Source organism: Diceros bicornis, chromosome 26, assembly GCF_020826845.1.
Source record: "Diceros bicornis minor isolate mBicDic1 chromosome 26, mDicBic1.mat.cur, whole genome shotgun sequence".
NCBI lineage: Eukaryota > Metazoa > Chordata > Mammalia > Perissodactyla > Rhinocerotidae > Diceros > Diceros bicornis.
The window spans coordinates 2,215,552-2,243,489 of NC_080765.1; the positions used below are offsets into that span (position 1 = coordinate 2,215,552).

A 27,938-nucleotide genomic window follows, 5' to 3' on the forward strand; every position below is an offset into this window, starting at 1 on the left:
TGGATCCAGCCTGGCCCACCTCTGTGATCACTGCCCACTGCTCCCAAGAGCCTCCTGGACATTCCCAGAGGGCTGAGACCCTCACATGAGACCCTCCACGTGAGCAACTCATCGCTTCCTGAAGGTCATACATTTGGGTCTTTGCACGTGCTGTTCCCGCCACCAGAAACACTCTTCCTGTACTCAATTCACTTGGCAAACACCTGCCTGGGGAATCTCCTCCTCCAGGACTGGATCTCAACCTGCCTGTAGTGTGATGAATAGTGTTCCCTCCAAAATTCATGTCCACCCAGAACCTAATTGGTTATCTGGAAATACCCTTATTTGGAAATAGGGTCTTTGCAGATGTAATTAGTTAAGATGGGGTTATACTGGGTGAGGCTGGGCCCTAAATGCAACGACCAGTGTCCTTGTAAGAAGAGGACACAGGGGCCAGCCCCGTGGCGTAGCGGTTGGGTTCGTGCACTCTGCTTTGGCAGCCAGGGGTTAGCAGGTTTGGATCCCGGGCGCACACCAACACACCGCTTGTCAGGCCACGCTGTGGCGGCGTCACATATAAAGTAGAGGAAGATGGGCACGCATGTTAGCTCAGGGCCAGTCTTCCTCAGCTAAAAGAGGAGGATTGGCATGGATGTTAGCTCAGGGCTAGTCCTCCTCACACACAAAAAAGGAGAGGACACAGACACACAGGGGGAAGGAGTTCACGTGAAGACAGAGCAGAGACTGGAGTGATGTGCCAAGGAATGCCAAGGAGTGCCAGCAGCCACCAGAGGCTAGGAGAGAGGCGTAGTCTCCCTCAGAGCCTCTAGAAGGAACCAACCCTGCCAGCCTCTGGATTTCGGACTTTTGGCTTCCTGAACTCTGGAAATACATTTCTGTGTCTCAAGCCATCCAGTTTGTGGTACTTTGTTATGGCAGCCCCAGGAAACCAGTATGCTGCCTCTCTAGCTAGGTATGGTCAGTCACTCCCTCCTGCCTTCTGTGGACTGCCTGTGGTCCCCTAAATCACCACCCCTTAGACCCTGGGCTCCCTGCCCCCCACTTAAGTATGTCCCCCCAAAGCCTCTTTCAGGCAGCCTGCCCTGACCACCCTGGCCCACACGTCCAGGCCCTCCTCCAGACCCGTAGCTGTTGGTGCCGCCTGCTACAGGCCTGGCCACTCTGCTGTGGGCTGTTCTCAGTGAACGCCACGCTCACCACTCTTTACCGTTTACACAATCCTTTCTCCTTCACTGATGTATCATGCCCTCCTACAGCCTGGCATGTCCGTGCTGGGGGCGGAGCTATCCCGCCAGTAAATGGCAGAGCCAGGTCTGCCTGCCTCCTGGCCTGGCGCTGCTTTCCCACAGGCCAAACTGGAGCGGGAGGCAAGCCAGGGACCCCTGTTCAGGGAAGGCCCCAAGACTGGGAGTGCGGCCAGCAGGGCTCCTGCTGCCCGGGCCCGGGCTGCTCACCTCGCGGACCAGGCAGTTGTGCGAGTTGAGGTCCCGGTGGATGATGTTCATGGAGTGGAGGTAGGCCTGGGGGGGCACGGAGTCAAGAGGCAGCTGCGCGGAGGGACCCAGAGGCTCCCACCTCCCCGCCCGCCCCCACCAGGCCCTCGGGGTGCTCCTCCTGCTGTCCATTCAATCCCCTCCGCCCTCTCTCGAAGCTTCCTTGTGGCTTCATTTCTAAACCCCTCGTGGAATTTCAGGTTAGCGGCAGACCATGTTTTATACGTGGGGTCGGATCACCCAGCCCACGCCCCCGGGAAGTGAGAAGCAGAGCATACTCACCATCCCGGAGGCGATATCCTTGGCAAAGCTCACCCTCTGACTCCACGGGTACTGGCTGTCCTGGGGGCGGAGAGAGATGGCCACGAGGGGCCACAGGGGCCACAGTGGCAGGACAGTTGGGTGAGAGAGGCAGGAGGGGGCAAGCGTCCTAGAGGGTGCGATGACCCCCACTCTTCTCCACACTCACCCTTCTAAGGGATGGGGGTGAATAATTCAGAACAATTTTCTAACAGAACTGATTTCCCACAGTAAGAGGGGCTATACTCCTCTATAGTTCCTGATCCGCCTTCTCTGAGAAAAAAAGCTCTACTTATTTTCTACAATATCCTATTCTTTGAAGTTCTTTTCTTTTTTTTTTGTGAGGAAGATCAGCCCTGAGCTAACATCCATGCTAATCCTCCTCTCTTTTTTGAAGAGGAAGACCGGCTCTGAGCTGACATCTATTGCCAATCCTCCTCCTTTTTATTTTTTCCCCAAAGCCCCAGTTAGATAGTTGTACGTCATAGTTGCATATCCTTCTAGTTGCTGCATGTGGGACTCGGCCTCAGCATGGCCAGAGAAGCGGTGCGTCGGTGCGTGCCCAGGATCTGAACCCAGGCCGCCAGCAGCGGAGCGCGTGCACTTAACCGCTAAGCCATGGGGCCAGCCCTCTTTGAAGTTTTTAAACAATCTGAAGCTACGCTCACGGCCAGGCCAAGACAGCAGGGCCCGGTGAGGCTGCCCGCAGAGCACCAGCCGCTAGTCACTTGGGAGAGCAGGGCTCTGGGCTCGACCACGTGGGGAAATGCCTGTCTGTGGCCCCGGCCCCTTGGAGACCTCAGGTGGGAGGGTGAGGATGTGAGTGCATTAAAGATTCCGAGTGCAGCGAGGGAGTCCACGTGGGCGCAGCCCAGCATTTCCAGGCTGTGGATGACCTCAGCACCCCTCCCAAGAAGTGACACCTGTCAGGAGCCTGCAGGGATGGCCTCTGGCAGTGCCAGGCAGTCCAGCCCAGGGAGTGAGGAATCTGCATGGGAGGGAGCAGGGTTCTGCAGTCTCAGGGGCACTGGGGTGGGGCAAGCCCTGGGGCCCCGAGCACTGTCAGCAGCGCCAGAGTGCTGGAAGGCTCCCCTGCAAGCACTTCACTCTAAAGACGGGTGTGTGATTTTATCCAAGCCCTTAAAGAAAGTTCTGAATTTTCTGGAATGTGGTAAATAGTAAAAAGGATTTGGTTTTGCCAAAAGCAAAACCAAGGCCCACCGCAGAGAGGAAACGGAACGTGCCCCTCCTCAAGGTGTTCCAACCTATGGCAGGTACGGCCAGGTCGGGCTGCTCTGAGGCAGGACTGGCACCCGGCAGGACAGCTGACAGTCTGTGTCTCCCCTCAGCAAAGGTGCCACCCTTCTCTGGGCCCCAGCTTGAGTGGGTAGCTCCCTATTCGATTCAGAGTCAGAGTTTGGAGGACCCTGGAGACCAGAGGCCGATTCCCACTGAAGAGCTCGGGAGACTGGGGCCCAGAGAGGAGCTGGTTGCCCAGGACCCCACAGGGGAGTGGCTGGGACGGGGCAGACAGCGGGCTCGGCCCGGGCACTCACCATGCTCTTGATGATGCCCCGGAGGGTGCCCCCCTTGATGTACTCGGTGATGAAGTTGAGCCTCTTGTCCTTGTAGAGCACCCCAATGAACTTGAGCACGTTGGGGTGCTCCAGGCATCGCATGACCTTGACCTGGCAGGGTGCAAACAGGCTGGGCCTGGGGCTGTGCCCACGTCTCCTCCTCCCTCGCTGTCCCCGAGATGAAGGTGCCTCCGTGCCCCTGTGGGCCCTTCCACACCCGCAGGCCGCTGTGCTTTTTGCTTGGGCTTCTCCCACCCTGAAGGATGCCCTTGCCCCTCTCACCCTCCTGGAAGATACTTTCTCTTCCTTCAATATGTGGCTTGAGCGTCACACCCTCCAGAGCCCTCTACCACCCCCTCTCAATCAGGGAAGGAGTGGGACCATGGCACGTCCCACAGCCCGACCCGCTCACTGACCTCCTTGAGGAAGGTCCTCTGGGTCTCCTCGTCAAACCGGATCAGCTCTTTCATCACCATCACCTCACCCGTCTCCCGGTGTGTCACCTGTGTGGGGACAGCGGGGCACGAGACTCAGCACCGACAGAGTCTCTGCTCTAAGCCTGCCTTGTCGGAGGCCCCATCCTCACCCAGGACTGCCAGGGTGATGAGCAGAGGGCCTCCAGCTCCTCACAGACATGCCATGTGGTGCTCCCGCCCCCCTGGAGGGTGGGACCTAATTCCTTTACAGAGGAGACTCAGGGAGGTTCCTAACAGGGCCCAAAGTCACCCAGTTGGCAGGGAAAGGGGTGGCTGGGGCTTAGGTCCAGGACCACCTGACCCAGAGGCCATCTCTCTCCTCTGCTCTGCTGGGCTGTCTCCTGGAGGCCAAATGGCGGGCTCTATCAGACACTCCTCCCCTGGCAAGGGGACTAGGGACAGGGACTGTGGGCCAGGGCCTGTCTGGACACATTGGCAGTCTGGCTGGTACCTTTTGTATAATCCTGAACTGTCCAGCCTGGTCACAGCCAGGTGACGTCAGAGCCAGGGAAGGGTTCCTATCTCTGCCAGGGGCGGGTGGGAAGGGGTCAGCAGCCCAGAGGCCATGGAGGGCTGGCATCAGGCTCAATATTGGGCCCCAGGGGAGGGAGCCTTCGGGGTCAGTCTGGCCTGCCCTCCCATCCACCACCCCGAGGAGCCAGCTTCCAACAACCTCCTCCACGTAAAGCTCTGGGTCTATTTGTAGTAGGTGCCCTCTCCCTAACTAGCTCAAGGAGACCCCGGTGGAGGAGAGCACTGGCCAGGGAGTCTGGAAGCCAGATGCCCCTTCCACTATGGGTCCCTGGAGGCACTGGTGGGAGGAGGAAGGAGGACCAATGGTCACACCCAGACTGCCCCCCTGCCCCACTCACGGCCCTTCCCTGCTGGGGTACACCCGGTACCTTGATGGCCTGGCCAAAGCAGCCCTTGCCTAACACCTCCCCATGGATGAGGTCTGACGGCCGGAAGATGCGGTGTGGCCGGCAGACCACGCGGAGAGATTCAGAGCGACCCAGGTCCTTGCGCTGGGAGGCCGGGGAGCCCAGCGAGCCGGCACCTGGAGACCTGTCGATGCTGTAGCTCCTCCTGGGGAGGCAGACACGGGGCCAGTGCCACTGGGGGCAGGAGGGCACCTGGCCAAGGCCCTGCCCCCTTCTCCTGCCTGCCATGCTCCCATCTATGCCAGACTACGTACAATCACCCCGTTCCAGGAGAAGGGGGCATAAGGCAGCTCTCCTGGGGCAGTCACAGGCATCTGCCCTATCCTGACGCCCGCACCTAGCGCCCTGTTCCTCCTGAACCCCCCGTTTGAGGCCTGCTCTCCTGCAGGTGCCCTTGGTAGGAAGGTTTGTTCTTGGCCTTCTCTGCTGGTGACCCTGGGTCAGGTGCTCTGTCTCCCAGCATTCGTGTCCCAAGCCTTGGGGTGCAGAGGCGGACAACCTGCCCAGGATGCCCATCCCCTTGCCATACAGGTGGTCCTGCAGAGTGGCCTGAGCTCCAAACGCAACCAAGGAGGAAACCCATGCCTTCAACATTGCTATTTCTTAGAGTAAAGGCTGTCACCCCAGAAAGGATCCCCCCAGAAGTCTTTACCAGGAGTCCTGAGAGGCCCCACAGTAAGTGGAGTGAGGACCAGGCTGCCTCTGGTTTTCTTCCTCGTGCCCCCCTGATCCCTTCAAGAGGGATCCCCAGCACCTCCCACCTGGACCACTGCAACAGCCCTCTAGCCAACTCTGGTCTGGGGTACCCTCCCGCACAGGGGACCAGAGTGGTCTCTGTGAAACACATCACTTTGCTGCCACACCCTTCAGTGGGGTCCCACAACAGGCGGACAAAATCCAAAGACCCCTATCACATCCGAAGCCCCCCCCATTAGCTTCTGCCTCAGGCCCCACCCTTCCCCAACCAAACAATGCTCTATCATCCTGAGCTACTCGCCTGCTGCTCCGGAAGCCAGGGTGCTGGTCCCCCCTGGACACACTCTGTATCCCCACTGAGGGAGCTGTTCCCTACTTCTCATTACCTTCCTCGTTCATAGCCCCCAGCACCGCCTGCAGGCCTGCTTTCTTGCAGGGCTGACTCCCCATCAGACTGCGAGCGACTGGAGGGTGGGGACCAGGTCTCACCCCGCCGAGGCCCAGAGCCAGTGAAAGTACCGAGATACAGCAAGGCGAGGGCTGACTTACAGGATGGGCTTCTGCCGGGCAGAGCTGCCTGCCTCCCCACTGGGAGTGTGAGCCGGGGAGCTCAGAGGGCTGGGCTCAGGCTCCAGCCCATGGCCCACCGTGTCATGGGGGTCGTGCTCCAGAGTCAGCTGGAGCAGGCGGCTGGTTTCCTGGATCAGCAGATCAATCTGGGGACAGCAGATGTGTGGACAGGTGAGTTTGAAGCGGTGGGGATGAGGGTGGGGGAGGGAGCAGGCAGGAAGGCACCACCTCCAATCCTGCTCGCCAGACCCTTGGGGCAGACCCATACCTCGTCCAAGGGCACGTTCCGGATGGGCGTGCCATTGATTTCCAGGATCCGGTCTCCAACGTGGATGGAATTCTTCACATCTGGGCTCATGCAGCCTGGGTCCACTCTGTGGGCATAAAGCAGTGGTCAGATCCCTTCCCGCCTGTCCCCTAGAGCCCTGATGGGAAACCAAGGCCAAGGGGATCAGACTAGGGATGAGAGGGCACATGATCTTATCTCCTGTAATCAGTAGGTGGCAACTGTCCAGAACCCTGAGTTCTGATTTGGTGGGAAGAATTCTGTAATCAACTACTGATGTCTGCCATGGGGATGAAACCGGAGAAAGGTGGCACACCCCTAGGTATTTGTTGCCCCATACTAGATGCTCAGGGGCTCCTGTTCCACAGAGCACTGTCTCTGCCACGGAGGGCAGACCTATCTTCCAACTGCCTGGTAGGCTTGGGGCAGATCCTAAACGCGTCCAGATACACTGACTTCCTGACTGACGCCTGAACCTGCCCTGCAAGATGAGGCTAAGGCTCTCACCTCTCCGGAGTCGGCAGGAGGGGCTAGCAGCCTGTCCTGAGCCACGGGTGCAGAGTGGAGATGAGGATGATGCTATACGCTGACCCACAGGAGGGCCAACTTGCCAAATATACTTGCTTTTTTTAACTCTTTGGTGTTAGTTATCTGGTTTTCATCTTTTCTTCACAAAAGCTTTTTAAGGAATGTTCACTTTGTCTCTGCCCTGAGATGGGGAAGGGCTGAGGGATGAGATTGACGGCTTTAAGAAAACCAGATTCCTAAAAAATTTTCATTGTCAAGAATATATTCTACCATCAACAAAATGAAAAGGTAATCTACTGAATGAGAGAAGATATTTGCAAATCATATATAACGGGTTAATATCCAAAATATATAAAGAGCATACACAACTTAATATCAAAAAAACAAACAACCTGATTTAAAAAACGGCAGAGGACGTGAAGAGACCTTTTTCCAAAGGAGACACCCAACTGGCCAACAGGTACATAAAAAGGTGCTCAACATCACTAATCATCAGGGAAATTCAAATCAAAACCACAATGAGCTATCACCTCACACCTGTTAGAATGGCTATTACCAAAAAGACAAGAAATAAGTGTTGGCGATGATGTGGAGAAAAGGGAACCCTTGTGCACTGTTGGTGGGATTATAAACTGGTACAGCACTATGGAAGACAGTATGGAGGTTCCTCAAAAAATTAAAAATAGAATTACCATATCATCCAGCAATTCCACTTCTAGGTATTTACCCGAAGAAAATGAAAACACTAATTTGAAGAGATATCTGCACCCCTATGTTCACTGCAGCATTATTTATAATAGCCAAGTTAAAGAAACAACCTAAGCATCCATTGATAGATGAATGGATAAGAATGTGGTATATATACAATGGAATATTACTCAGCCATAAAAAAGAATGAAATCTTGCCATTTGCAACAACATGGATGGACCTAGAGGGTATTCTGCTAAATGAAATAAGTCAGACAGAGAAAGACAAATACTTATATGTGGAATCTAAAAAACAAATGAACAAATGAAACAAAACAGAAACAGACTCATAGATACAGGAAACAAACTGGTGGCTACCAGAGGGAGGAGGGATTGGGGGGGCAGGAAAAATAGGTGAGGGGATTAAGAGGTACAAACGTCTGGTTATAAAATAAATAAGTCATGGGATGTGACGTACAGCAAAGGGAACATAGTCAATAATATTGTAATAACTTTGTATGGCGACAGATGGTAACTAGACTTATTGTGGTGATCACTTTGTAATGTATACAAATATTGAATCACTATGATGTACACCTGAAACTAACAGGATATTGTATGTCAATTATACTTCAATATAAAAAAAAGAATATTCTCACATGGGGGAGAAGCTCTTCCTTATACTAGAAGGTCAAGTAATAAATGCAGAAGGAAGACCGGAGTTGGAAAATCTCCCTTCTATAACGATCACAGTAATAACTGACACAGTGAGACTCATGCATGGACTCGAGAACTGTTTGGTGAAAAGGCTGCTGGAGAACAGGACATTTACAGACTCAAATCTCACAAATGACTTATTGACTACATTACAAGGGGGAAAAACATCCTTTACAGCAGAGAGAGTGGACTGCATTAACCCAGTAATCGAAGTCGACAACCCCAATAAAGGGCACACTATATCGACATTGTATGTGTACCAGTTAGATGCACAGAGAAGGACACAGCATCACTTATGCAGTGTCAGGTCATAACCTAAACCTAACAAAGAGGACACATCAGTCACACCCAAACGGAGGGACATTCTACTTAACAACTGGCCTGTACTCTTGATAAATGTCAAGGTCACGAAGGAAAATGAAGCATCACAGGTTAAAAGAGACTGAAGAGACATAACGAGTCAAGGCAGTGCATGGTCAGGATTGGACCCTGGGTCAGAGGCAAACTGCCATAAAGGACAGTATTGAGACAACGGGCAAAATTCAAACTGGGTCGTATATCGGATAAAAGTATCGTATCAGTGTTAAATCTTCTAAATGTCATAACTGCACTATAAGATACAATTGATAATTACGTAAGAGAATGCCCTTGTTTTTAGGAGAATGTCTGACGTATTTTTTGGGGGCGGGGGAGAGTCAATGATGTTTGCAACTTACTCTCAAATGATTCAGTAAATAATAACAATGTGTGCATGTACATATACAAATAAATAAGTTTATACATGTATATGAATATGCATACATATATAAAGAGGGAGACACACACATACACACACCCCAAATGTGGCAAGAAGTTAAAACTGGTGAACCTAGGTGAAGGATGTATAGGTATTCAATATACTTATTATTTTAGCAAATTTTCTGTAAATTTGAAAATTTCAAGATAAAAAGTTGAAAAAACAACAAATGTGTGTTCATCGATATAGGCTTCTCATGGATATAGCCTTAAAAATATATGCCTCAGACTCCCCATCTCCCCTTCCCCAGTCTCCTGCTAAGGCAGGAGGAGGCAGGGGCGCAGGTGAATTAAACTTTTCTTAAAATGCTGCTATGACTAAAATGAAAAGTGGTCAACTAAGATTCCTTGAAAACAAGCAATCTGGTCAGCAGCTTTTGGGCAAGCTGGGCTGCTTCTGAGAAGGGCGTAGCTCTTCGCAGAAATTGTTGGGAAAGCAGATGTTGGCCGGAGAGAATGCTCATCCAGTGAGGGAGATAGGGACGAGGCGTCAATGGCTTTCCATTTCTAAACTTCTGCCTGGTGTTCAGGGCCCAGCTGGTCTGGAGGTGCCTCACTTCTCATCAGTCTGTCTGCTCACTTGTGTACAGAAGGCAGCTGACGGCCTGGCTGATGCTCGCAGTGGGGGTGGGGACACCGAGTCAAGCCTAGCCGCGTCCCGCCCCAGCACCATCCTCACTTCTCACCAATGCCTGGGCATGGTGCCTGGTACCTGGCAGCTGTGTGAGCAACATTCACTGAATTCAGTGGAAGCCGGCACTTGGCTCCCACGCCCAGACATGGGGACACTGAAGACTATTTCTCAAGGAGTCAATGAAGGCCCAGGAGAAATCTTAGAAGACTCCAAAGTATTCGACTTCCTCATTGTTCAAAGATCCCAAAGCCCGTAGAGGACGAGCGAGCCGCTCCGCGTCACACAGTGTGTTAGCAACCGGGGTGACTCCCTAATCTTCATCCTTTCTTGCATCTCAGAACTTTTCTACCTCCTTTTGAATTTTCTTTAGGGAACATTTGATCTGCTAGTATCAAATCTCAGCTTTGTCTGCCTTAACGTGTTTTTATTTTACCCTCACTCTTGAAGGATATTTTCATCAGGTACAGGCACACCTTGGAGATAACTGCGGGTTCAGTTCCAGACCACTGCCATAAAGCAAATTATGGAGCCAAAGTGAGTCACACAAAGGTTTTGGTTTCCCAGTGCATATAAAAGTTGTTTACACTATATTGTAGTCTATTTACACTATACTGTAGTCTACTAAGTGTGCAATAGCATCATGTCTAAACAATGTACACACCCTAATTAATAAAATTTTAGTTCTTTATTGCTAAAGAATGCTAAACATCACCTAAGCCTATAGCAAGTCGTAATCTTTTTGCTGGTGGAGGGTCCTGTAAAAAATGCATTATTTGTGAAGCACAATAAAACAAGGTATATGTTGCGAATTCTAGGTTGATGGCTATTTTTTGCTCAATGCATTGAATATGTCATTTCACTGATTTCTCGCTTCCATTGTTTTTGTTGAGAAATCAGCTGACAGCCTACCTGTCCTTTTTTGAAGGTAATTTGTCTTTTGTCTATGGCCACTTTAAGGTCTTTTCTTCTGCCTTTGGTGCAGTAGTTTCACTAGATGGGGTGATCCATGGGTGGATTTCTTTTTATTTTGCTGTTTGGGATTTACTGGGCTTGAGTTTGTGGATTGGTGTTTTTTTACCAGTTCTGGGAAGTTCTCAGCCATTATATCTTCAAGTACCAGCTTTCCCTCATTCTCTCTTTTCTCCTGGGATTCCAAATAGATGATTAGATCCTCTCACTCTGTCCTCCATGGGTCTTAATCTCTCTTTCACAGTTCACATCTTTTTGTGACTCTGCTTCTCTCCCCAGCTGTTTAAAATCCTACTCTACTGTTAAACCCTTGCATTGAGGTTTTCATTTTAATAATTATATATTTCATTTCTAGGAGTTCTATTTGGTTCTTTTCCAAATCTATTTGCTCTTTACTCATTTTTTCAAGCATCCCTTATTTATTAAAACATATTGAGCATAACTATTCTACACCGTTTCTGATAATTCCACTATCTGAATGTTTTGTAGGTCTGGTTCTACTTCCTGTTGTTTCTGCTGAGTCTTGCCTCCTTCTATGTTCACTGATTTTTTTTTTTTTAATTTTTTATTTATTTATTTTTTCCCCCCAAAGCCCCAGTAGATAGTTGTATGTCATAGCTGCACATCCTTCTAGTTGCTGTGTGTGGGACGTGGCCTCAGCATGGCCGGAGAAGCGGTGCGTTGGTGCGCGCCCGGGATCCGAACCCGGGCCGCCAGCAGTGGAGCGCGAGCACTTAACCGCTAAGCCACGGGGCCAGCCCTGTTCACTGATTTTTGACTGAACCGTTCATCTTCCTGGGGACACTTAACTAAGTTAATTCAACGAAGCCTGGAGGTGGACTTCTCCAGGAAGGATCTGCATCTTACTCTGTGAGGGCCTGGGAACACTACTGGTTGGAAAGTACTTTAAACTTTTACAATTTTTCCTTGAGGTTTTCTGAAGCACCCAGGCAGATGAATTTGGTTTGCAAGTCCAAGTTTACACATTCTCAGAGAAGATTCCCCCTCCCCTCTTCCATTCAGGTTCCAATCAGTTTATCTTACAGTTCTGCGGGGGGAGGTGCTGATGGAAGGGGTGGTCTGTTACTCAGTCATCCTCACCCTGAGAGCCTTGGGGTCCCAGCATAATGGGGAAGGGAGCAGTTCTCTTATGAGACGAGCTTCCTTGAGCAGGCCAGGGCTATGAGGGGCCCAGCCATTAAAGGTCTTGAATGCTGAGGCTTCAGTTCACTCCATTTAGATCTGCCCTTAAGGTGTGGCTGTCTTCAGTGTTCTGCTGAGACCTCGGGCTCCCTCCTTCACTTATTACTGACCTGGTTACTCCTATTTCTTGTTGGATAAACCATGGGTTAAAGAAAACAATTTAAATGTTTTATCTAGCATTTGTAATGGTTTTTAAAGGAAGGATTGGACCAGGAATCTGGTATACCATGGTGTCAGAGCTAGGGTCTATCTGTGCCCAAACGCTCACCCGTTCTCAGGGTCCCCAGCCCCAGAGTTGGCCACCCACCGAGAGCGTCCACAGCCACAGCCACACCAGCTGCAGCCTCGGCAGGTCAGCCACTCACCCCTGGACGCGGACGGTGTGGGAGTGCTCCGTGCCGCAGCCCGGTGGGCCGTGCGGGGGGTCGATGGACACCGAGAGGCCACGTTTGCCATGAGCTGAGGCTGGGATGGATACGAGGGTAACGGTGTGGGGCAGGTGGGAGCTGGGGGAGTCAGGCAGGATCTGCTCGATGACGGGGGTCACCACGGTCTGATAGTAGCAGTGCCCGCTGCACGAGCCATAGGTGGTGGGGACCCAAAGTGAGAGAAGAAAAGAGTGTCAGGACAGTCACCAGCATCACCACACCCCCTGGGCCCCTACCCCCCATTCCCTCTCTCCTCCCCAGGGAAGAGGGGTCCTAGCCACCCGGTGGGACTGGAAGCAGGGACTGAGCACGCCCACCGAGCCTGCCCCTCTCTGGGGTCGGCACTCTGGCCTGTTTACTCAGTCGTGCTGTAGGCCGGCCAGGCCAGGCCTGCGGACAGACCCAGTTCAGGAGGAGGTCATTACCAGGCCATCCGGGATCAAGCCATGCTGCCCTTAAATCCAGCTTTATCAGCACTGTATAAGAAAGACTTTGACTTGTCTTGTCCCTGGTTCCTGGGGAAGAGGCTCTAAACCCTTGAACACGAGTGTCTGTTTCTCATGAGCCCCTCAGACCACAGCTGAGTTTACACTAAGGAGATGCCTCAGGATGGGGCTCATCACCAGAAAGACCAACCACGTGACGAGAGGGTTGGGGCTCTGACCTAGCCCAACCTCCGAGGAGGGGAGGGGGCCTGGAGACTGAGTTCAACCACGTACCCAATGATTCAATCAATTATGTCTACAAAATAAAACCCCAATAAAAACTGGCAGGGGGCAGGTCCATGTCCTGATCCCATGGGGAGAATGCATAGAAGCTCTGTGTTTGGGACCCTCCTAGACCTTGCTCTTTAGGTCTCTCCTTTTTTTTTGTGAGGAAGATCAGCCCTGAGCTAACATCCATGCCAATCCTCCTCTTTTTTTGCTGAGGAAGACTGGCCCTGGACTAACATCCGTGCCCATCTTCCTCTACTTTATATGGGACGCTGCCACAGCATGGCTTGACTTGCGGTACGTTGGTCCACACCTGGGATCCAAACCTTTGAACCCCGGGCCCCCGAAGCGGAGCAGGTGAACTTCACCACCATGCCACCAGGCTGGCCCCCACTCTTTGGGTCTCTTCATTGGGCCGGTCCTGATTTGTTCTCTTTATAAAAATACTGCAGTCCTAAGTCCAGTGCTTTCCTGAGTTCTGCGAGTCGTCGAGTGAATTATCAAACCTGAGGGGGCATGGGAATCCCTGACTCTGTAGCCAGTCAGTCAGGACTGGGAGTGGCCTGGGGACCCCTGACCTTGTGGTTGGTGTCTGAAGTGAGGGCGGTCTTGCTGGGGACGGGCCCTGAACTCGTGAGGGCAGCGGAGCTGCAGCACAGTGACCGTCAGTAAGAGAGCTGATGTCTGGGGCTTTCTCAGTGTGACTCCTGTGTCACAGTCACTTCCACAAGGCCACATCTATGACATTTTTAATGACTGCCCCCACCCGGGAAGGGAAAGGGCACTGATGGAGAAACCTGTGATATGGGTGGGCACGCTGGGCTCGGCAAGGGGCCCCGGCACTCACCAGTACAGCTTGGAGTGCTCCACCAGCGTGTAGGTGTCCCCATCACCGATGAAGGCCCCGCACGCGCGGCACACGAAGCACTCGGGGTGGTACTTCAGCTCCCCGGCCACCTGGCAGGGGTAGGGGGCCAACCCAGCTCAAGGCCACCTGGCAGGGGGTCAGCCCCGAGCTCCTCCTCTCAGCCCCCTTCCAGAAGGGGAGCCCCAGACAAACTTTGGGGGCCTGGCTGGCCAGATGAGCTCCCGGGCAGAGCTGGCTCCATAGACAGGGGGCTGAGGGGACAGACAGGCTAACGGGCTCAGAAGGCCTGGGGGCATCAGAGCACTGGTGAAATGAATAAGACAGACGCTAGGAGAGAGACCTGGGGCAGGGAGACCTGTGAGGACACACAGACAGACACCCTCCCCTCAGGCGAAGTGTGCGAGCGGGGAGGGCACTTACCATGACCAGCCCCTTCGTGATGTGCTCCGAGCACCCGTGGCAAGACTCGCCGTAGCGGGCCCAGTAATCCTTCTTGCAGAAGAGCTGCCCATCCTTCTCATAGTACTGGTGCGAAAGCGACGCACTGCACTCACAACACCTGCGGCAGGAGGTGCTGGCGCTCAGTCCGGCCACTCCCTGCCCCGACCCCAGCCTTGCCATGGTCTACAGCGGCCTTTGGGAGACTTAGAAAAGGATGTCCCCCCGGACAGAAGCTGCCTGTGCTGGGGCACAGGGCTCAGCAAGTGGAGCCAGGAATGGATTTGGCCACCTTGGCCCCTCGGCTGGAAGCCTCTGTGCAGTGCACAACCTGCACAACCACCCACAGCAGTTCTGCCTCCAGAGTGTCTGGCCCACGGGCTACCCCAGGGTGAAAGGTGCTCCTCATCTGAGCTCTGTCCCCGTCATGCGAGGACAATGGCCCAGAGAGGGCAGGTGACTTGCTCTTGGTCACCAGCAGGTGGAGGGAAGAATGGAACCTGGGAATCCAGGATTCAGGTGATGAGGCTGCAACAAACTGTGTGCCTCTCTTCTAGTCTAGCTGGCTTCCTCTCCCTGCCCCTCCCCAATGCCCGGCACCAGGGTGCGGGGGCTGCTCAGCCCACATCTGGCAGCGGATGTCGATGGAGACCTGCAGGAGCTCTGAAGACCTGTGAGTGCCGGCCCTGCCCACTTTGCTGGTTAACCTGACTCACTCCCCACAGGTCACCAGGAGGCAGGCGTGGCTAGCCTCATTCTAGAGATGAGGCAGATGAGCTTCAGAGCTTCTCAACTGTCCAAGGCCACACGGGTGGGTGCCACAGGCCCCACACAGCTACTCCCTGCTCCTCTAAGGGACAAGGCGGGAGCTCTGCTTAGTCAAGACAGGCCAGGAACGGTCAGGACAGGGGGCTCCTGGTTTCCTAGACCCCAGCCAGCCCTGCAGGTGCTGCCAGTCACAGGAAGGAGCTCAGGGGCAGCCTAACCACAGCCTTGGCCCCCACACCTTCCCTCAGAAAAGCAGTCGTGCTGTATGGAGAATACGCAGATGTGCAGGGCCATCAAAACCAGGATCCCCTGGCCCCATCACCACAGGGTACCAAGGAGGCCTGGCTGGTGGGACCCCTGAAGGGCAGACGGGGAGAAATGACGCACCAGCTTCTAGGTGCTACCCCACAGGCCAGGAGCTAGACCTCCATGCCTGGCTTCTTTCCACCCAAGCGTCCGAGTGGGGTGGGGACCAGCAGCCCAGCTAAGCTAGGATGAGCAAAAGCAGAAATGCAGGATCCCCAGTGACCCGGCAGGGGCACAGGCCCCAGTGGGTTCTGCAGAGCCTGACCCAGGGTCCTGGGTGCATCCTGGGTGTATGTTTGGGCCAGGTACACACTGTGCAGAGAACCCGTCCAGCTCTGCTGCCGTTTGGGCTCTCTGGGTGATGCGTCAAGGTCACACAGGGACAGGAGGACCCAGGCTCAGAGCTCAGTAGGGAAACAATCCAGGAGAGAGGGGGGCAGGGAAGACTGGAAGCTGGGTGAGACAGCCCGTCCCCCAGGCAGCCAGGGAACTCTCCGCCCTACCTTGGCCTGCACGCTCTAGCACGCAGGCACTCGCTGACTGCTCGTGAATTTAGGGGAACTAGGGAATGAGGAGCAGGAGGAGGGAGACGACAGCAGCATGAGTGCTGGTGGGACACTGTCCCTTTAAGAGGATCCAGCCAGTTCCCCATTGTCTGGGAGGCTGAGGGGAGGAGTGTGGGGGACCACAGTCAGGGGCTGGGGCGGAGCACAACAGGCCTGGGTTCAGAACCCCCTGTGCGAGGGCGTCCAGGCGGGGGGGGGGGGGGGGGGGGTCTGATGAGCTGCCCATGTGCGTTGCGAGTGGGGAGTGCGGAGGGCAGGCTCAGAGGTCGCCCTGGGATGTGAGAGGAGGTTGTGAGAGGCGCAGCGGAAGCGCAGCTGGCTGGGCGGTGATGTCATCCGCTGCCCGCACAGCCCTTCCTGCTCCTCCAGGCCCCAAGACTGGGTGCTGAAGACAGCGGGTATGGGGGAAGAGGGCCAGGCCAGGCGGGAGGACACCAGGGATGGGGAGAGGTCCCCAGGGGGGATTTAACCCGGCAGGAAGGTGCGCAGCAGCAGAAGCTGGCTCTGCAAAGAGGAGGCAGGGCCCAGGCCCTGCACCATGACCTTGGGGAGGCCCCTACGCCCTGTGCCTGGGCGTCAGTGATTCACTTCGAGCCCTTCCACCAACCAGACACGAGTTGTGTCACAGGGGTGTCACCACAGGAGTCTCGTCCTCCCTCCCGGCTGCCAGCCTGCCAGCCTGCAGGAAGCAGGGCTCCGCAGGGCTCTCTGGGGCAGGCTGGCTGGGGCTCAGGAGTAGCCGCCCTCCTCTAGGGGAGAGAACGCTGCTCTCGCTCCCTCCCTCCCAGACACGACTCACGGCTGCTCATCTCTGCAGCCCTGGGAGACCCGGCGCTGACTCCCCCGGCTCCAGGAGTACAAGCACTGCCTGGTCACCACGCCCTTGAGGCCTGCTCAGGGGCCTGGCTGGGAGCCCCCACAGCCCCCACGCAGCCTCCACCACCAGCCTCTGTGGGCCCACCAGTCTCTGCTGTCTGCCTTCACGGCCCTGAGGTCCCGGGCTAGGCATCAATGCTGGATCCCAAAGAGAACAGAAGTGGTTCCTGCCAGACAGGCAACCTGGAGCGGTTCCCACCACAGCATCCTCAGAGCCGCTCCAGGGCATCGGGCCTCCGTTGTGGACAGAGGACGGGGGAGGGGGACCCCCACCTCAGATAGGGGATCTAGCCCAAGCTCACGCAGCGACCGGCACTCGGGGCCTCAGTGAACTTTTGCTGATGGAAGGCACACAGGAACCTCTGACCTGTCCATCCCTTCACCTCTCAGGCCAACATCTAGCTAGGGGCCAGAGGAGGAAGGTGGGGCAGGCAGGCCTGGCTCTTAGGCCCACACACGCTCCCCTACAAAGGATGTCAAGAGAGGAGTACCAGGTACTGAGGATGTGTAGAGAAGGCCCAGGGCCAAACAGAGAGAAACTCCTGGAGGACAGTTGTCTGTCCGCCCCGATACAGGGCACCCCTCCCTGAAAGCGGGCGAAGACACAGCCAGGCTCAGGCAGAGGGCACTGGGGAGGGCTGGGCTAGGAGGCAGTGGCAACCTCTGCAATAACAGGTCCATCCCTTCCAGGGGTGCCCTCTACCCAGGGCGACATCCCCAACAACAGGGGTGAAGAAAGAGCAGCTGGTGGACCAGCCTCACAGGGAGACTGTACCAGAATGGCCAGAAGCTTCAGCGGCAGCCTGCTTCCGCTTGACAGGCGGCCAGCAGTGACCAAGGAGTTTCAGTTCTGCCCCACAGCCCGCACCCAGGTGGGTCTGTCCCACAGTTACGTCCAGGCCCAGCCCTCACACCAGGGGCCCTGGCTGAGGCCTGGGACAGGTGGGGAGGGGGCTTTCCACTTACTTGGCCCCTCTGAGGAAACGGCTTCTTCTCGGGGTTGAGGCCAGCATCCTTTGAAGCACCCTACGCAGGGGGCTCTGGAGTCCTACGTGGAGTGGGGAGCGCAGGGTGGGCCAACCAGCTGCTTCCCCATCCTACTCCAGGCACTCAGGATTGGCGGCTGCAAGGGGTGGGGCTAGCATGGCCACACAGCATGGGAGGAGGATGCAGCCATGTGGGTGTGACAGGACTGGGTCTGAGCCCACAACAGGAAGAAGTGGAAGGGCCTTCTGCCTGGGCTCCGGCACAGGCAGGGAGGCCCTCAGCCCTGCACACCTGAGAAAGGCACCTTCCATGCCCCTCGGCCTCTGCTTTGTCAAGAACACTAGTGGCTCGGGCCACTCTGGGGACAGGGACGTGCTCAAAAGCAGCTGCTTCTTCCGGTGGTGCCCTCAAGGGAACAGAGGTTGACTTCCATGGACAGTCTGTTCTCCTCGGGGGGCAGAAAGGTCCCCTGAAGAGGGGGAGGCTACACCCTGGCCCAGGCTCTGACCCCCAGTGCCAGCTGTGTGCTCACCCCTCCTCACCCAGGGCCAGCCCACCCAGCCTCCAGGGAGACGTTACCAGGGCTATGGCAGCCCCAGGGCTGTGCGCTGCGGGCTTCTGGGAAGGGACCTCCCTGAGGCAGCAGCTGGGCCAAAGGGAAGCCTGGACCACTCTGGGCCTCGCCATCGCCTTCCGGGAGGTGGGCCCATGGTGGGTGGGGCAGCTGGAAGAGAGAAAGGGGCGGGCCCTGGGGTGACAATGACCCCTAATGCTAATGCCAGAGGCAGCCTGTGGGCCCACAGCAACTCTCCCATTGCAAGGCCTCAGGGCCCAGGGGCTGTGTCAGCCCCACTTCATGGGGTTGAGATGCTTCCAGGGGAAAAGCAGGCAGAGTCCAGAGCCTGGCTGGCTGTTAGCCATGAGGCCCAGGCAAGCAGTGACACCTCCCTGAGCTGCTTTTCTAAATGTTTATTTTTATTTTTATTTATTTATTTATTTATTTTTGAGGAAGATCGGCCCTGAGCTAACATCCACGCTAATCCTCCTCTTTTTGCTGAGGCAGACTGAAGACTGGCTCTGAGCTAACATCTATTGCCAATCTTCCTCCTTTTTTTTTCCCCAAAGCCCCAGCACATAGTTGTATGTCATAGTTGCACGTCCTTCTAGTTGCTGTATGTGGGACGCGGCCTCAGCATGGCCGGAGAAGCGGTGCGTCAGTGCGCGCCCAGGATCCGAACCCGGGCTGCCAGCAGCAGAGTGCGCACACTTAACCGCTAAGCCACGGTGCCGGCCCCCTGAGCTGCTTTTCTAACTGTCATAGGAGTGAGGACACTATGGGCCTCACCCAGCCCTGGGAGCTGTTGGGAGAACCACACAGCACTGGGCCAGGAACACCTGTGTGCCACAGCGTGGACGCTGTGGTTCTTATTGCCTGTGGGCCCTCCCTCATTGTGGAGCCTTCCCTCTGTCCCATTATACCAGGGACCGCCCAAATATGCCTTCTCCCTACTGCCCCTGCTGGGGGTCTCACCCTCTCCGGGTTATGCAGGGCAGGGACCCCTCCAACGCTAGGTTCAATGCACCCTGCTTCCCTCCCAGGCCTCCCCCATGTCTCTCAAGGCTCCATCTCCTTCCCCACCCCAGGCACGGGGCCCCCAAAGTTCCTCCTTGATTTCTCTTGGCCCCATTTCAAACCCCATCCAGCATCTCAGTGCCAAGCCGTGAGTGGGCCATTCTCTCTGGCCTTCCCACCTCTAACCGGTCTCAGACCACCTTGGCCAGCTCTGGGCAGGGCGCTGGCCCCCTGCAGAGTCCACCTCCAACTCAGCGTGGACAGGGCACACCTTATCCCCAGCCCAGCCCCCAACTCTACCAGAGCCAGCAGACACTGCCCTCCCCAGCACCCAGGGTACAAACCCAGACCACTTTAGAGTCTACCCCCTCCACGCCCCAGCCACCAGCCCCACCCCAAGGCCCTCCCCTCTTCAATTCTGCAGTGACTAGGGGTGAGACATGGGTTCAAACCCAGCCCCAGCCAATTTCTGCGAGCCTCTATTTCTCACACGCAGACTGGACAAACAATGGCACCTCGTTCGGTTACGGTGAAGGTTTAATGAAACATTAAAAGACTGCTCAATAAATGGTAGCTAATATGACTGACACTTGCCAAATATTGTCCCTTCTATATCTGACATCCTCTCCACTCTTAGTCATGGTCCTAGGTCAGGCCACACGAGTGCAGATCCCTGAACTATTGTGACCCTCCCTGCCCTGCCGAATTGCCACCACCTGCCCACTGGGATGGCGTTTTTCAATAGTACCTCTGCCCACGTGTCCCCCACCCTGCTTTCTGAAACCCTCGGCTGGCTCCCTACTGCGCTCGGAAGGTGCTTATCTTGGCGTTCAGGGCCCGTCACACATCAATCCTAACTCTGCCTCCTCACTACGTCCCTTGACTCGCTGCTCCTGTTCCAATCGTCCCACCTCCCTGTTTCTGTGCACGTGGTCTTCTCTGCCTGCTAAGAGCCCCCTTCCTCCTGAAGCCCTCCTTCTGAACACCTGATTGGGAACCCCAGAGCATGGTGCCGCCTCTCTTCTGGGCTCCCTAGCCAGCGCGCACACTGTGTATTCGTTTCCCTCCCTGCCTGTGTGACTTTGGTCAAGAGAATTAACCTGTGTCCCAATTACTGGAGACAACACAATATTTAACTCTACAACAGTTACCTTACAACAGTGCCTGGCCTTTACTAAATTATAGAAAATGTTAGACATTATTCTCAAAATAGAAAAACAAAAAACCTTGTCAGAGGTTTCCACTGCCTAAAATAAACTCCTTCAGCTGGTGGTCGATGCCCCGACCCCAGCTGGGTCTTCCAGCTTCACCTCCCCTCCCTTCCAGTGCTTTCCTGCCTGAACTCTGCTGTTGGCTGACTGCGCCAGGCCCTGTCACCATTCTACCCTCTGCTCCTCCTGGGTCCTCCGCCTGGAATTCTTTCCTGCCACACTTCTCCCCCTGGGGCATCTCACACTCTGTGAGACCCCTGCTCTGGCCTTACAGGCAACTCTGAGGCTATTCCCTGCCCCTGCTCCTTAGGATGGTCCTACTGGGTTGCTGGGCCACCTCTGGGTCCCCATGTGCTCGGCCACAGCCCTGACACTTCCTTCCCACACTTGAGAGCTGGTGCCTGAAGGGAAGGGGCTGGTCTTACTGGGCTATGCATCTTCACAACCACCCCGGGGCCGTGAAGGAGGCCCAGTTTCCCCCAATGCCAGGTTTGTCTCCTTCCCTTCCCTGGAGCATGAGCACCAGAGGTCAAGGGTGCACTGCTCTCCGCCTCCTCCCCTGCCTAGGTGCCAGCAGGCCCTGGTAGTACTGGCTGAAATGCATGTCTCTCCCCTCCGCCCCTTAGAGGTCTAGAATGACAAAACAGAAATGCCTTTAGGGATCTTCTTGCCCAAATGTCTCATTTCACACATGGGGAAACTGAGGCTGAGGACTCGCTGGAAGTCACAAGCAGAGACAGCACCAGGAGGAATACCCGGGTCTCCTAGGCCGTGCTCAGGGCACACACTCCTGGCCGGCCCCCCTACCTGAAGCAGTCTGCATGCCAGTCAGCGTCCAGGGCCTGGAGGTACTGGCCGTCATAGATCTTCTGGCCGCAGCTCGCACACACGGGCAACTCGCTTCCTGCAGGGGTGGGAGTTGGGAACCACTCTCAGGAGGCGTGGTTCGGTGTAGGCCCAGCCCGCCCCGCTGGCCCCACGTGCACCTGCGCAAACCCTCAGCACACACTGTGCCGAGGAGAAGAGAAAGGGTGGAGGTCTGAGTCTTGCTGAGACCTTGGCTAAGTTGCTAAGCCTCTCTGGGCCTCAGTCTCCTTATCTGTGAACTGAAGAGGAAGATCAGATGTCCACCCCCCAGCAACAGCATTTTTCAACTCAAGGTCTAGCAAGGCAAATGCAGAGAAAGCAAGCAGCAGGATTTAGAAATAAGGCAGCAGGGGACACTCTTGTCACAGCCCCCTTTCCTCCTCGGCCTGCCCAGGAAGAGGTACTAAAAGGACTCTTCAAAAGGCAGGGACTGGACAGGGCTGGGTTGGAGCACCCTGAGCTGAAGCTCCCTGGGAGGGGAAGGGCAGGGGGCCCAGAGGTGCTGGCCTCCACTGAACCTTGGCTATGCCCTGGCCTGGGGCCGCCGACCTGGGCACTCCTAGACACCTGCTCTGGGGAGGCCAGGCCCCTCCTCAAGCAGGCCACTAGGCATGCTTAGTCATCCTCGGGGCCTGGCACCCTTGAGCAGGGGGGCCCTGGAAGATCCCCCAAGCCTGCCCCTTCCCATTGTACAGCTGGAGAGACTGAGCCCTGGAGAGACACACAGCCAAGCTCCAAGGCCACAGCCTGCCCTTCCATGAGGACCCAGGAACCTAGGGGTTCCGGTGAGGTGGGCCCTTGCCCAAGCAGGCCTTCAACCAGCTGTGGGCAGGGCTGGAGGGGCTGGCATATAGGACCTGTGTTGGACCAGCGGACCTATATGATGGCTCCACCAGAGAAACCCAGGGGAGGAGACCTGATCCTGCCCTAGGCTGCGGGAGTTCTGGGGGTCTTCACACCCTTACTGTCGTGCCACCTCAAGCCTTGGGCCCCAGTAAGGGGGAAGAGGCTGAAGAGGAGGCTCGGATGAGAGTCATCCTCCAGGCCAAGACTGACGGCAGGAAGCGAGTTTGGTCCAGGGAGAGGGGCTGGGGGCCCCCAGCATACTGCCTCCCGTTCCCTGGAGGCGTATCTCCGCTCTGCCCATCTGACCCCCAACCACCAGTACCGGAAGCCAACTATGCGGCCCCAACTGTAGAGAGAGGGAAACTTGAGCGCCTGACTCAAGGTCACGGAGCTGGGCTGGCGACTCGGACCCAAGGCTGCGGCTTTCCCAGCGCCTCTTTCTTCCCAGGCCGGGTTAGAGACTGCATAACGGGTGGCCCCAGAGCGAGCCTCGGGTGGACGGAGCACGCAGATGGAGGCCGGGGCTGGGACTCCTCCGGGGTGGTCGTCGGTCGGAGGACGGAGGAAGGTGGGCATGAAAGGGAGGAGGGGCCCTCCGCCCGCAAGAGGGCAGCCCACCCAGAGCCGAGGAGGGAGAAACGCGTGGGAGCGCGCCAGGGAGGGGCCTGCGGGCTTCGGAAGGACGAGCTCATCCCGGAGCAGGCAGGGGCGCGGCCTCGCGGCGGCCCCGGGCCCCTCCCGCGCCCCCGGCCCCCCGGTTCCCCCGGTGCGGCGCCCGCCCCGCCCGGCCCCTGGCTCGCCGCCCCCCGGCCTGCGCCCCGCGCACCTTCCTCTCCCATACGTTCTTCCCTCCAGGTGCAACAAAGTAGCGTCAACCTCATGCACTCGGCGGGGGCGGGGCCGGCGGGCTGGGGCGGGGGGCGGCCCGGGCCCCTGAGCGAGCCCGCCGCCGGCCCGGGAGGCGGGGACGGAGAGCGCGCGCCGGGCCGGGGTGGGCTCGGGGCTCGCGGCGCCGCCGCCGCCTCTCGGACACCGGCTGGGGCACGGGCTCCGCGCCGCGGCGGCCTGGGGAGCAGGGCGGGAGGAGGGGAAGAGAGAGGCGGGGCGGGCAGGGGCGGGGCCTCGGGGCTGCGGCGCGGGGCGGGGGCGGGGCGGGCGCGGAACTGCCCTGCGCGGCCCCGCCCCCGCCCTCGGCGCCGCCCCCGCCGCCCGGCCTCTCATTCATCCTTCTCCGAGCCGCGCCCCGCGGGGCGGAGACGCGTGAACCGACGCTGCGGCGGCACGGGAGGGCTGCGTGCTCTGATGCGGCAGCCCGGGGGGATGCAGAAACCCAGAGAAGGGTCCGCAGTCTCTCATCGGGGAGCCCTTCTGACTCCAGCCAGCTGCAGGCCCAGAACCGGACCCGAGCTGGAGGAGGCGTTGTGGGCCCTGCGGACCCAGGGGCTTGCCTTGGGGAGGGGCGCCGGCCGGGTCCTCTCCCTCTCTGAGGCCTGCGGTGAGGGCAGGCCCCGGCGAGGGCCCACGTCCCAGGCCCTCCCCGGCTAGGCAGGGCGCTCGAAGAGCAGGACCCCGGGGGAGGAGTGAACCTCTGCCAGGCTGTGACAGACGAGCTCAGGCGCTTGCTCGTCACAGTCCTGGAGACCTGGAGCTGGCGCTGCCCTGCCCAGGGTTCAGGAGGGCGCACAGCTGAACAGGGTTTTGGCTGAGTGAGGTGGCCAGAGGCATTCGGCTGGCCCCATAGCACAGGTGCCCACGCCAGCACTGGAAGGGTGAGCACCCTGCTTAGAAGTAGAGTCCTAGAATGCTGGACCTGGGCAAGAGGCGACACTATGTCCCCAGAGGCGCCCTCCCACTTCATCCCACTGCCTGGTAAGCTCTGAGCAGAGAGGTTGAGCCGCGTGCCCAAGTGCGCCGGGTGAACAGGGCAGAGCTGCGCAGACTCCAGCTCCAGCCATCACGTTTGCGTCGACTTCTCTAGCCGGGCCTTGCTGCCAGCGTCACCCCTGGGTGCAAAATAATTACCTGGGAGAGGGAACAAAATACTGGAATTTTCGTTTCTAATAAGAAGGTAGGCTTTTTAAATACTTAATATTCAGATTGACGCTGGTGCCCTCGCTTTGTCTATTATCAGATGGTCCCAGGCACTTGCAGTAAAGTGTCCCAAGGAGGCACTGAGGTCCTCAGAGGCCGTCCAGCAACGTGTCTGCTTGTTTGTTGCTTTACTCTGGGGTATAGATCTGGCAGGAGACAGAGGAGTGCTCAGGGGGGGTTGTTGAGGAGGGTTTAATAAAGGGGATTTTAAAAGGGACTGGGTGGGTTAAGGGAACCCCACGAGGACAGGCACAGTCTCCGGGTGGCAACAGTTGCACCCCAGGGTAGCAGGGCTTAGGAGAGGGCTGCAGATTGGACCTGGAGGGGCTGTGGGCCTGTGCGCCGTTAGCTGAATGGTATTACCCAGTTTTAACAAAACTAACCCTCACAGAATGGACTCATTGCTGCACAAGATTCTTGAAAAGAGATTGAAGGCGGTACTGATAGTGCAAGAGGAGGGAAAAGACAGAGCTAGCGCCCCAGTCTCTGGCAGGAGCTCCCTGTCAGTCACATTTCGCCGGGGCCCATGACCAGCCCGTCCGGTCTGCCGGATCCAGCCATATTGCTCACACATGGTACTAAGTCTTTTTTTAACTGAAAGCAAAAAAAGGAATCTTGTACTTTTAATAAATAAAATCATTCAAATATTGTTTATCGCATCTTTAGAGCACTCTTCTTAAACTCTGTTTTTGCATTGTCATATAATGAACATATTTTATTATTTGTGTTGTTGAGTAGGTATGTATATAGTTTATAAGTGAACGTTGATGTGTGTGTATTAGGGCACAAATCTTAAAGTGAGTGCAAATTAAGAGCTCTGGCTTGGATGTGTTAAGTTTTAGGTGCCCATTTATCATCCAAGTGGCAAATACATATATGATGTCTGCTGAAAAATATTTTACTGATGGGGTTAATGATAAAAGTTTTCTAGACAAGGGGTGGAGAGCCCTGTGGGAAAGGCTTGTTACCCCAGGTCAGTGATTAGTATTTGTCTGAACTTGCCAAGATGGTGCCTGGCTGAACACAAGTTGGTGACAAGAGGGTCTGTGGGGACAGTGTCACAGGATGAGCCCAAGACTGTTACGTAGGGCAGGGTCCAGAGCCTGAGCTGTTCTCGCCTAGGGACAGAAAGAGAGCTGGCATCACGGATCCCGGCTGTCAGGCCCCGCCTGCCGCTCCTTGTCCGCTCTGGTGACTCCTCCGCCCTCTCCTTGAGTCGCAGACACAAGGACCCAAATGTCTACTTGGCACCTTCACTTGGATGGCAGATGGGCGCCTCAAACGTAATGCGTCCAGGCCGGATCTCTTAAACTGTGCCCGGAGCTGCTCCTCTGCAGGGTTGCTCGTCTTGGTCAGTGGCACCGCCGTCATCTGGTGGTTCAGGCCACACTTGCAGGCATCCTGGACCCCTCACCCCCTCTCCCTACTCCTGGCATCCGATCTGTCAGCAACCCTGCTGGCTCTCTCTACAAAGTATATCCAGAAGTCTAGCACTTCTCCCTCCTCCCTGGTCCAGCTGGGCATACGGGGCAACAGCCCCTGAGTCATGTCCCTGTGTTACCCTTCAGAGCCCCTGAACACGTGGGTCAAAGTGTGACATTTCCTTGCTTTCAAGCCCAAAGCCTTTACTTCAACCTGCCCCCTGGCTACTTCTTTGCCCTTATTTCTTCTCTCCTCCCTCACCCTTGTTCACCACGGTTCACCTCTCTGCTGCTCTAACTTCCCGAGCATGTGCTCATCACAGGGTCTTTGAGCTGAGGTCAGGTGTCCCAACCGTCCCATGTAACTTAACACTCTTTGTCACTCTCTGCCTCCTTCTCTGGCTTTAAATCCTCATAACACTGATTCACCTGACATTAGAGTTAATCATTTATTCACTATGTTAGTTTCCTGTGGCTGCTATAAAAAATTACCACAAACTTGGTGGCCTAAAATAACAGAAATGAATTGGAGGCCAGAAGTCCCAGATCAGTTTCACTGGACCAAAATCAAGGGCCACACTCCTAGCCCTCCTTAGGCTCTAGAGGGGAATCAGTCCCTTTCCTCTTCAGCTGCTGCTGCTTTCTTTAAAATGGCGGTAAAAATCACATGTTATAAATTTACCATCTTAACCATTTTTAAGTGTACACATCAATAAAGTTAAGTATATTAACACTGTTGTGCAGCAGATCTCCAAAACTTTTTCATCTTGCACATCTGAAACTCTATACCCATTAAACAACAACTCGCTTCTTCCCCTCTCTCAGCCCTTGGTAACCACCATTCTACTTTCTGTTTCTATGAATTTGACTACTTTAAATACCTCATATAAGTGGAATTACACAGTATTTCTTCTGTGACTGGCTTATTTCACTTAGCATAATGTCCTCCAGGTTCAACCATATTGTAGCATGTGACAGGATTTCCTTCCTTTTTAAGACTGAACAGTATTCCATTGTATGTATGTATCACAATTTGTTTATCCATTCATCCATCTGTGGACACTTAGGTTTCTTCTGCCTCTTGGCTATTGTGAATAGTGCTGTTATGAACATGGGTGTGCAAATATTTCTTAGCAACCCTTTTTTCAATTCTTTTGGGTCCTTTTTTCAATTCTTTTGGGTATATACCCAGAAGTGGGAATGCTGGATCATATGATAGTTCTGTTTTTAATTTTTTGAGGAATCTCCATACTGTTTTCCACAGTTGCTGTGACATTTTACATTCCCACCAACAGTGCACAAGGGTTCCAACTTCTCCACATCCTCGCTAACACTTGTTATTTTCTTCTTGTTTGATAGGAGCCATCCTAGTGGGTGTGAGGTGGTATCTCATTCTGGTTTTGATTTGCATTTCCCTGATGATTAGTAATGTTGGGCATCTGTTCATATGCTTGTTGGCCATTTGTATATCATCTTTGGGAAAATGTCTATTCAAGTCCTTTGCCTATTTTTTAATCTGGTTATTTGATTTTTTGTTGTTGAGTTGTAGGAGTTCTTTATATATTCTGAATATCAACCGTCTATAATATATATGATTTGCAAATATTTTCTCCCACTCTGTAGGTTGTCTTTTCATTCTGGTGACTGATGCACAAAAGTTTTAAGTTTAATGCAGTCTCATTTGTCTTTTTTCTTTTGTTGCCTGTTCTTTTGGTTTCATAGCTAAGAAATCATTGCCAAGTCCAGTGTCGTGGAGTTTTTCCTCCATGTTTTTTCTGGGAAACGTGGAAGTTTCCCAGAAGAAACTCATAGTTTTGAGTCTAACGTTTAAATGTTTAATCCATGTTGAGTTTCTGTGTGTGGTGTCCAGCTGCTTCTTTTGCGTGTGGTTACCCAGTTTTCCCAGGGACATTGTTTTTTTTTTTTTGTGAGGAAGATTAGCCCTGAGCTAACATCCATGCCAATCCTCCTCTTTTTGCTGAGGAAGACTGGTCCTGGGCTAACATCCGTGCCCATCGTCCTCTACTTTATGTGGGACACTTTATGTCAGGCCGAAGCACGGCCTGACAAGCGGTGCGCGGTGCGTCGTGCGCACCGGGGATCTGAA

General features: G+C 55.2%; 1 protein-coding gene across 3 annotated transcripts in view; it reads right to left on the reverse strand.

Moving 5' to 3' along the window:
* Window positions 1-23,325, reverse strand: part of LIMK1 (LIM domain kinase 1) — a 29,059-nt gene extending 5,734 nt beyond the window's left edge. Inside the window, exons 1-13 of one of the 3 annotated variants that reach the window (XM_058568963.1) lie at window positions 23,146-23,325; window positions 21,414-21,510; window positions 17,802-17,883; window positions 14,302-14,440; window positions 13,861-13,970; window positions 12,238-12,444; window positions 6,322-6,427; window positions 6,033-6,199; window positions 4,749-4,932; window positions 3,787-3,873; window positions 3,350-3,481; window positions 1,776-1,835; window positions 1,455-1,520 (exon numbers count right to left, since the gene is read on the reverse strand). In XM_058568963.1, the coding sequence (XP_058424946.1) occupies window positions 1,455-1,520; window positions 1,776-1,835; window positions 3,350-3,481; window positions 3,787-3,873; window positions 4,749-4,932; window positions 6,033-6,199; window positions 6,322-6,427; window positions 12,238-12,444; window positions 13,861-13,970; window positions 14,302-14,440; window positions 17,802-17,883; window positions 21,414-21,468 (1,395 nt within the window). In that variant the 5' untranslated portion in view covers window positions 21,469-21,510; window positions 23,146-23,325. The remainder of the gene's footprint in view (window positions 1-1,454; window positions 1,521-1,775; window positions 1,836-3,349; window positions 3,482-3,786; window positions 3,874-4,748; window positions 4,933-6,032; window positions 6,200-6,321; window positions 6,428-12,237; window positions 12,445-13,860; window positions 13,971-14,301; window positions 14,441-17,801; window positions 17,884-21,413; window positions 21,511-23,145) is intronic. The other 2 variants (XM_058568965.1, XM_058568964.1) reach the window with 2 other exon arrangements.
* Window positions 23,326-27,938: the final 4,613 nt, after the last annotated feature.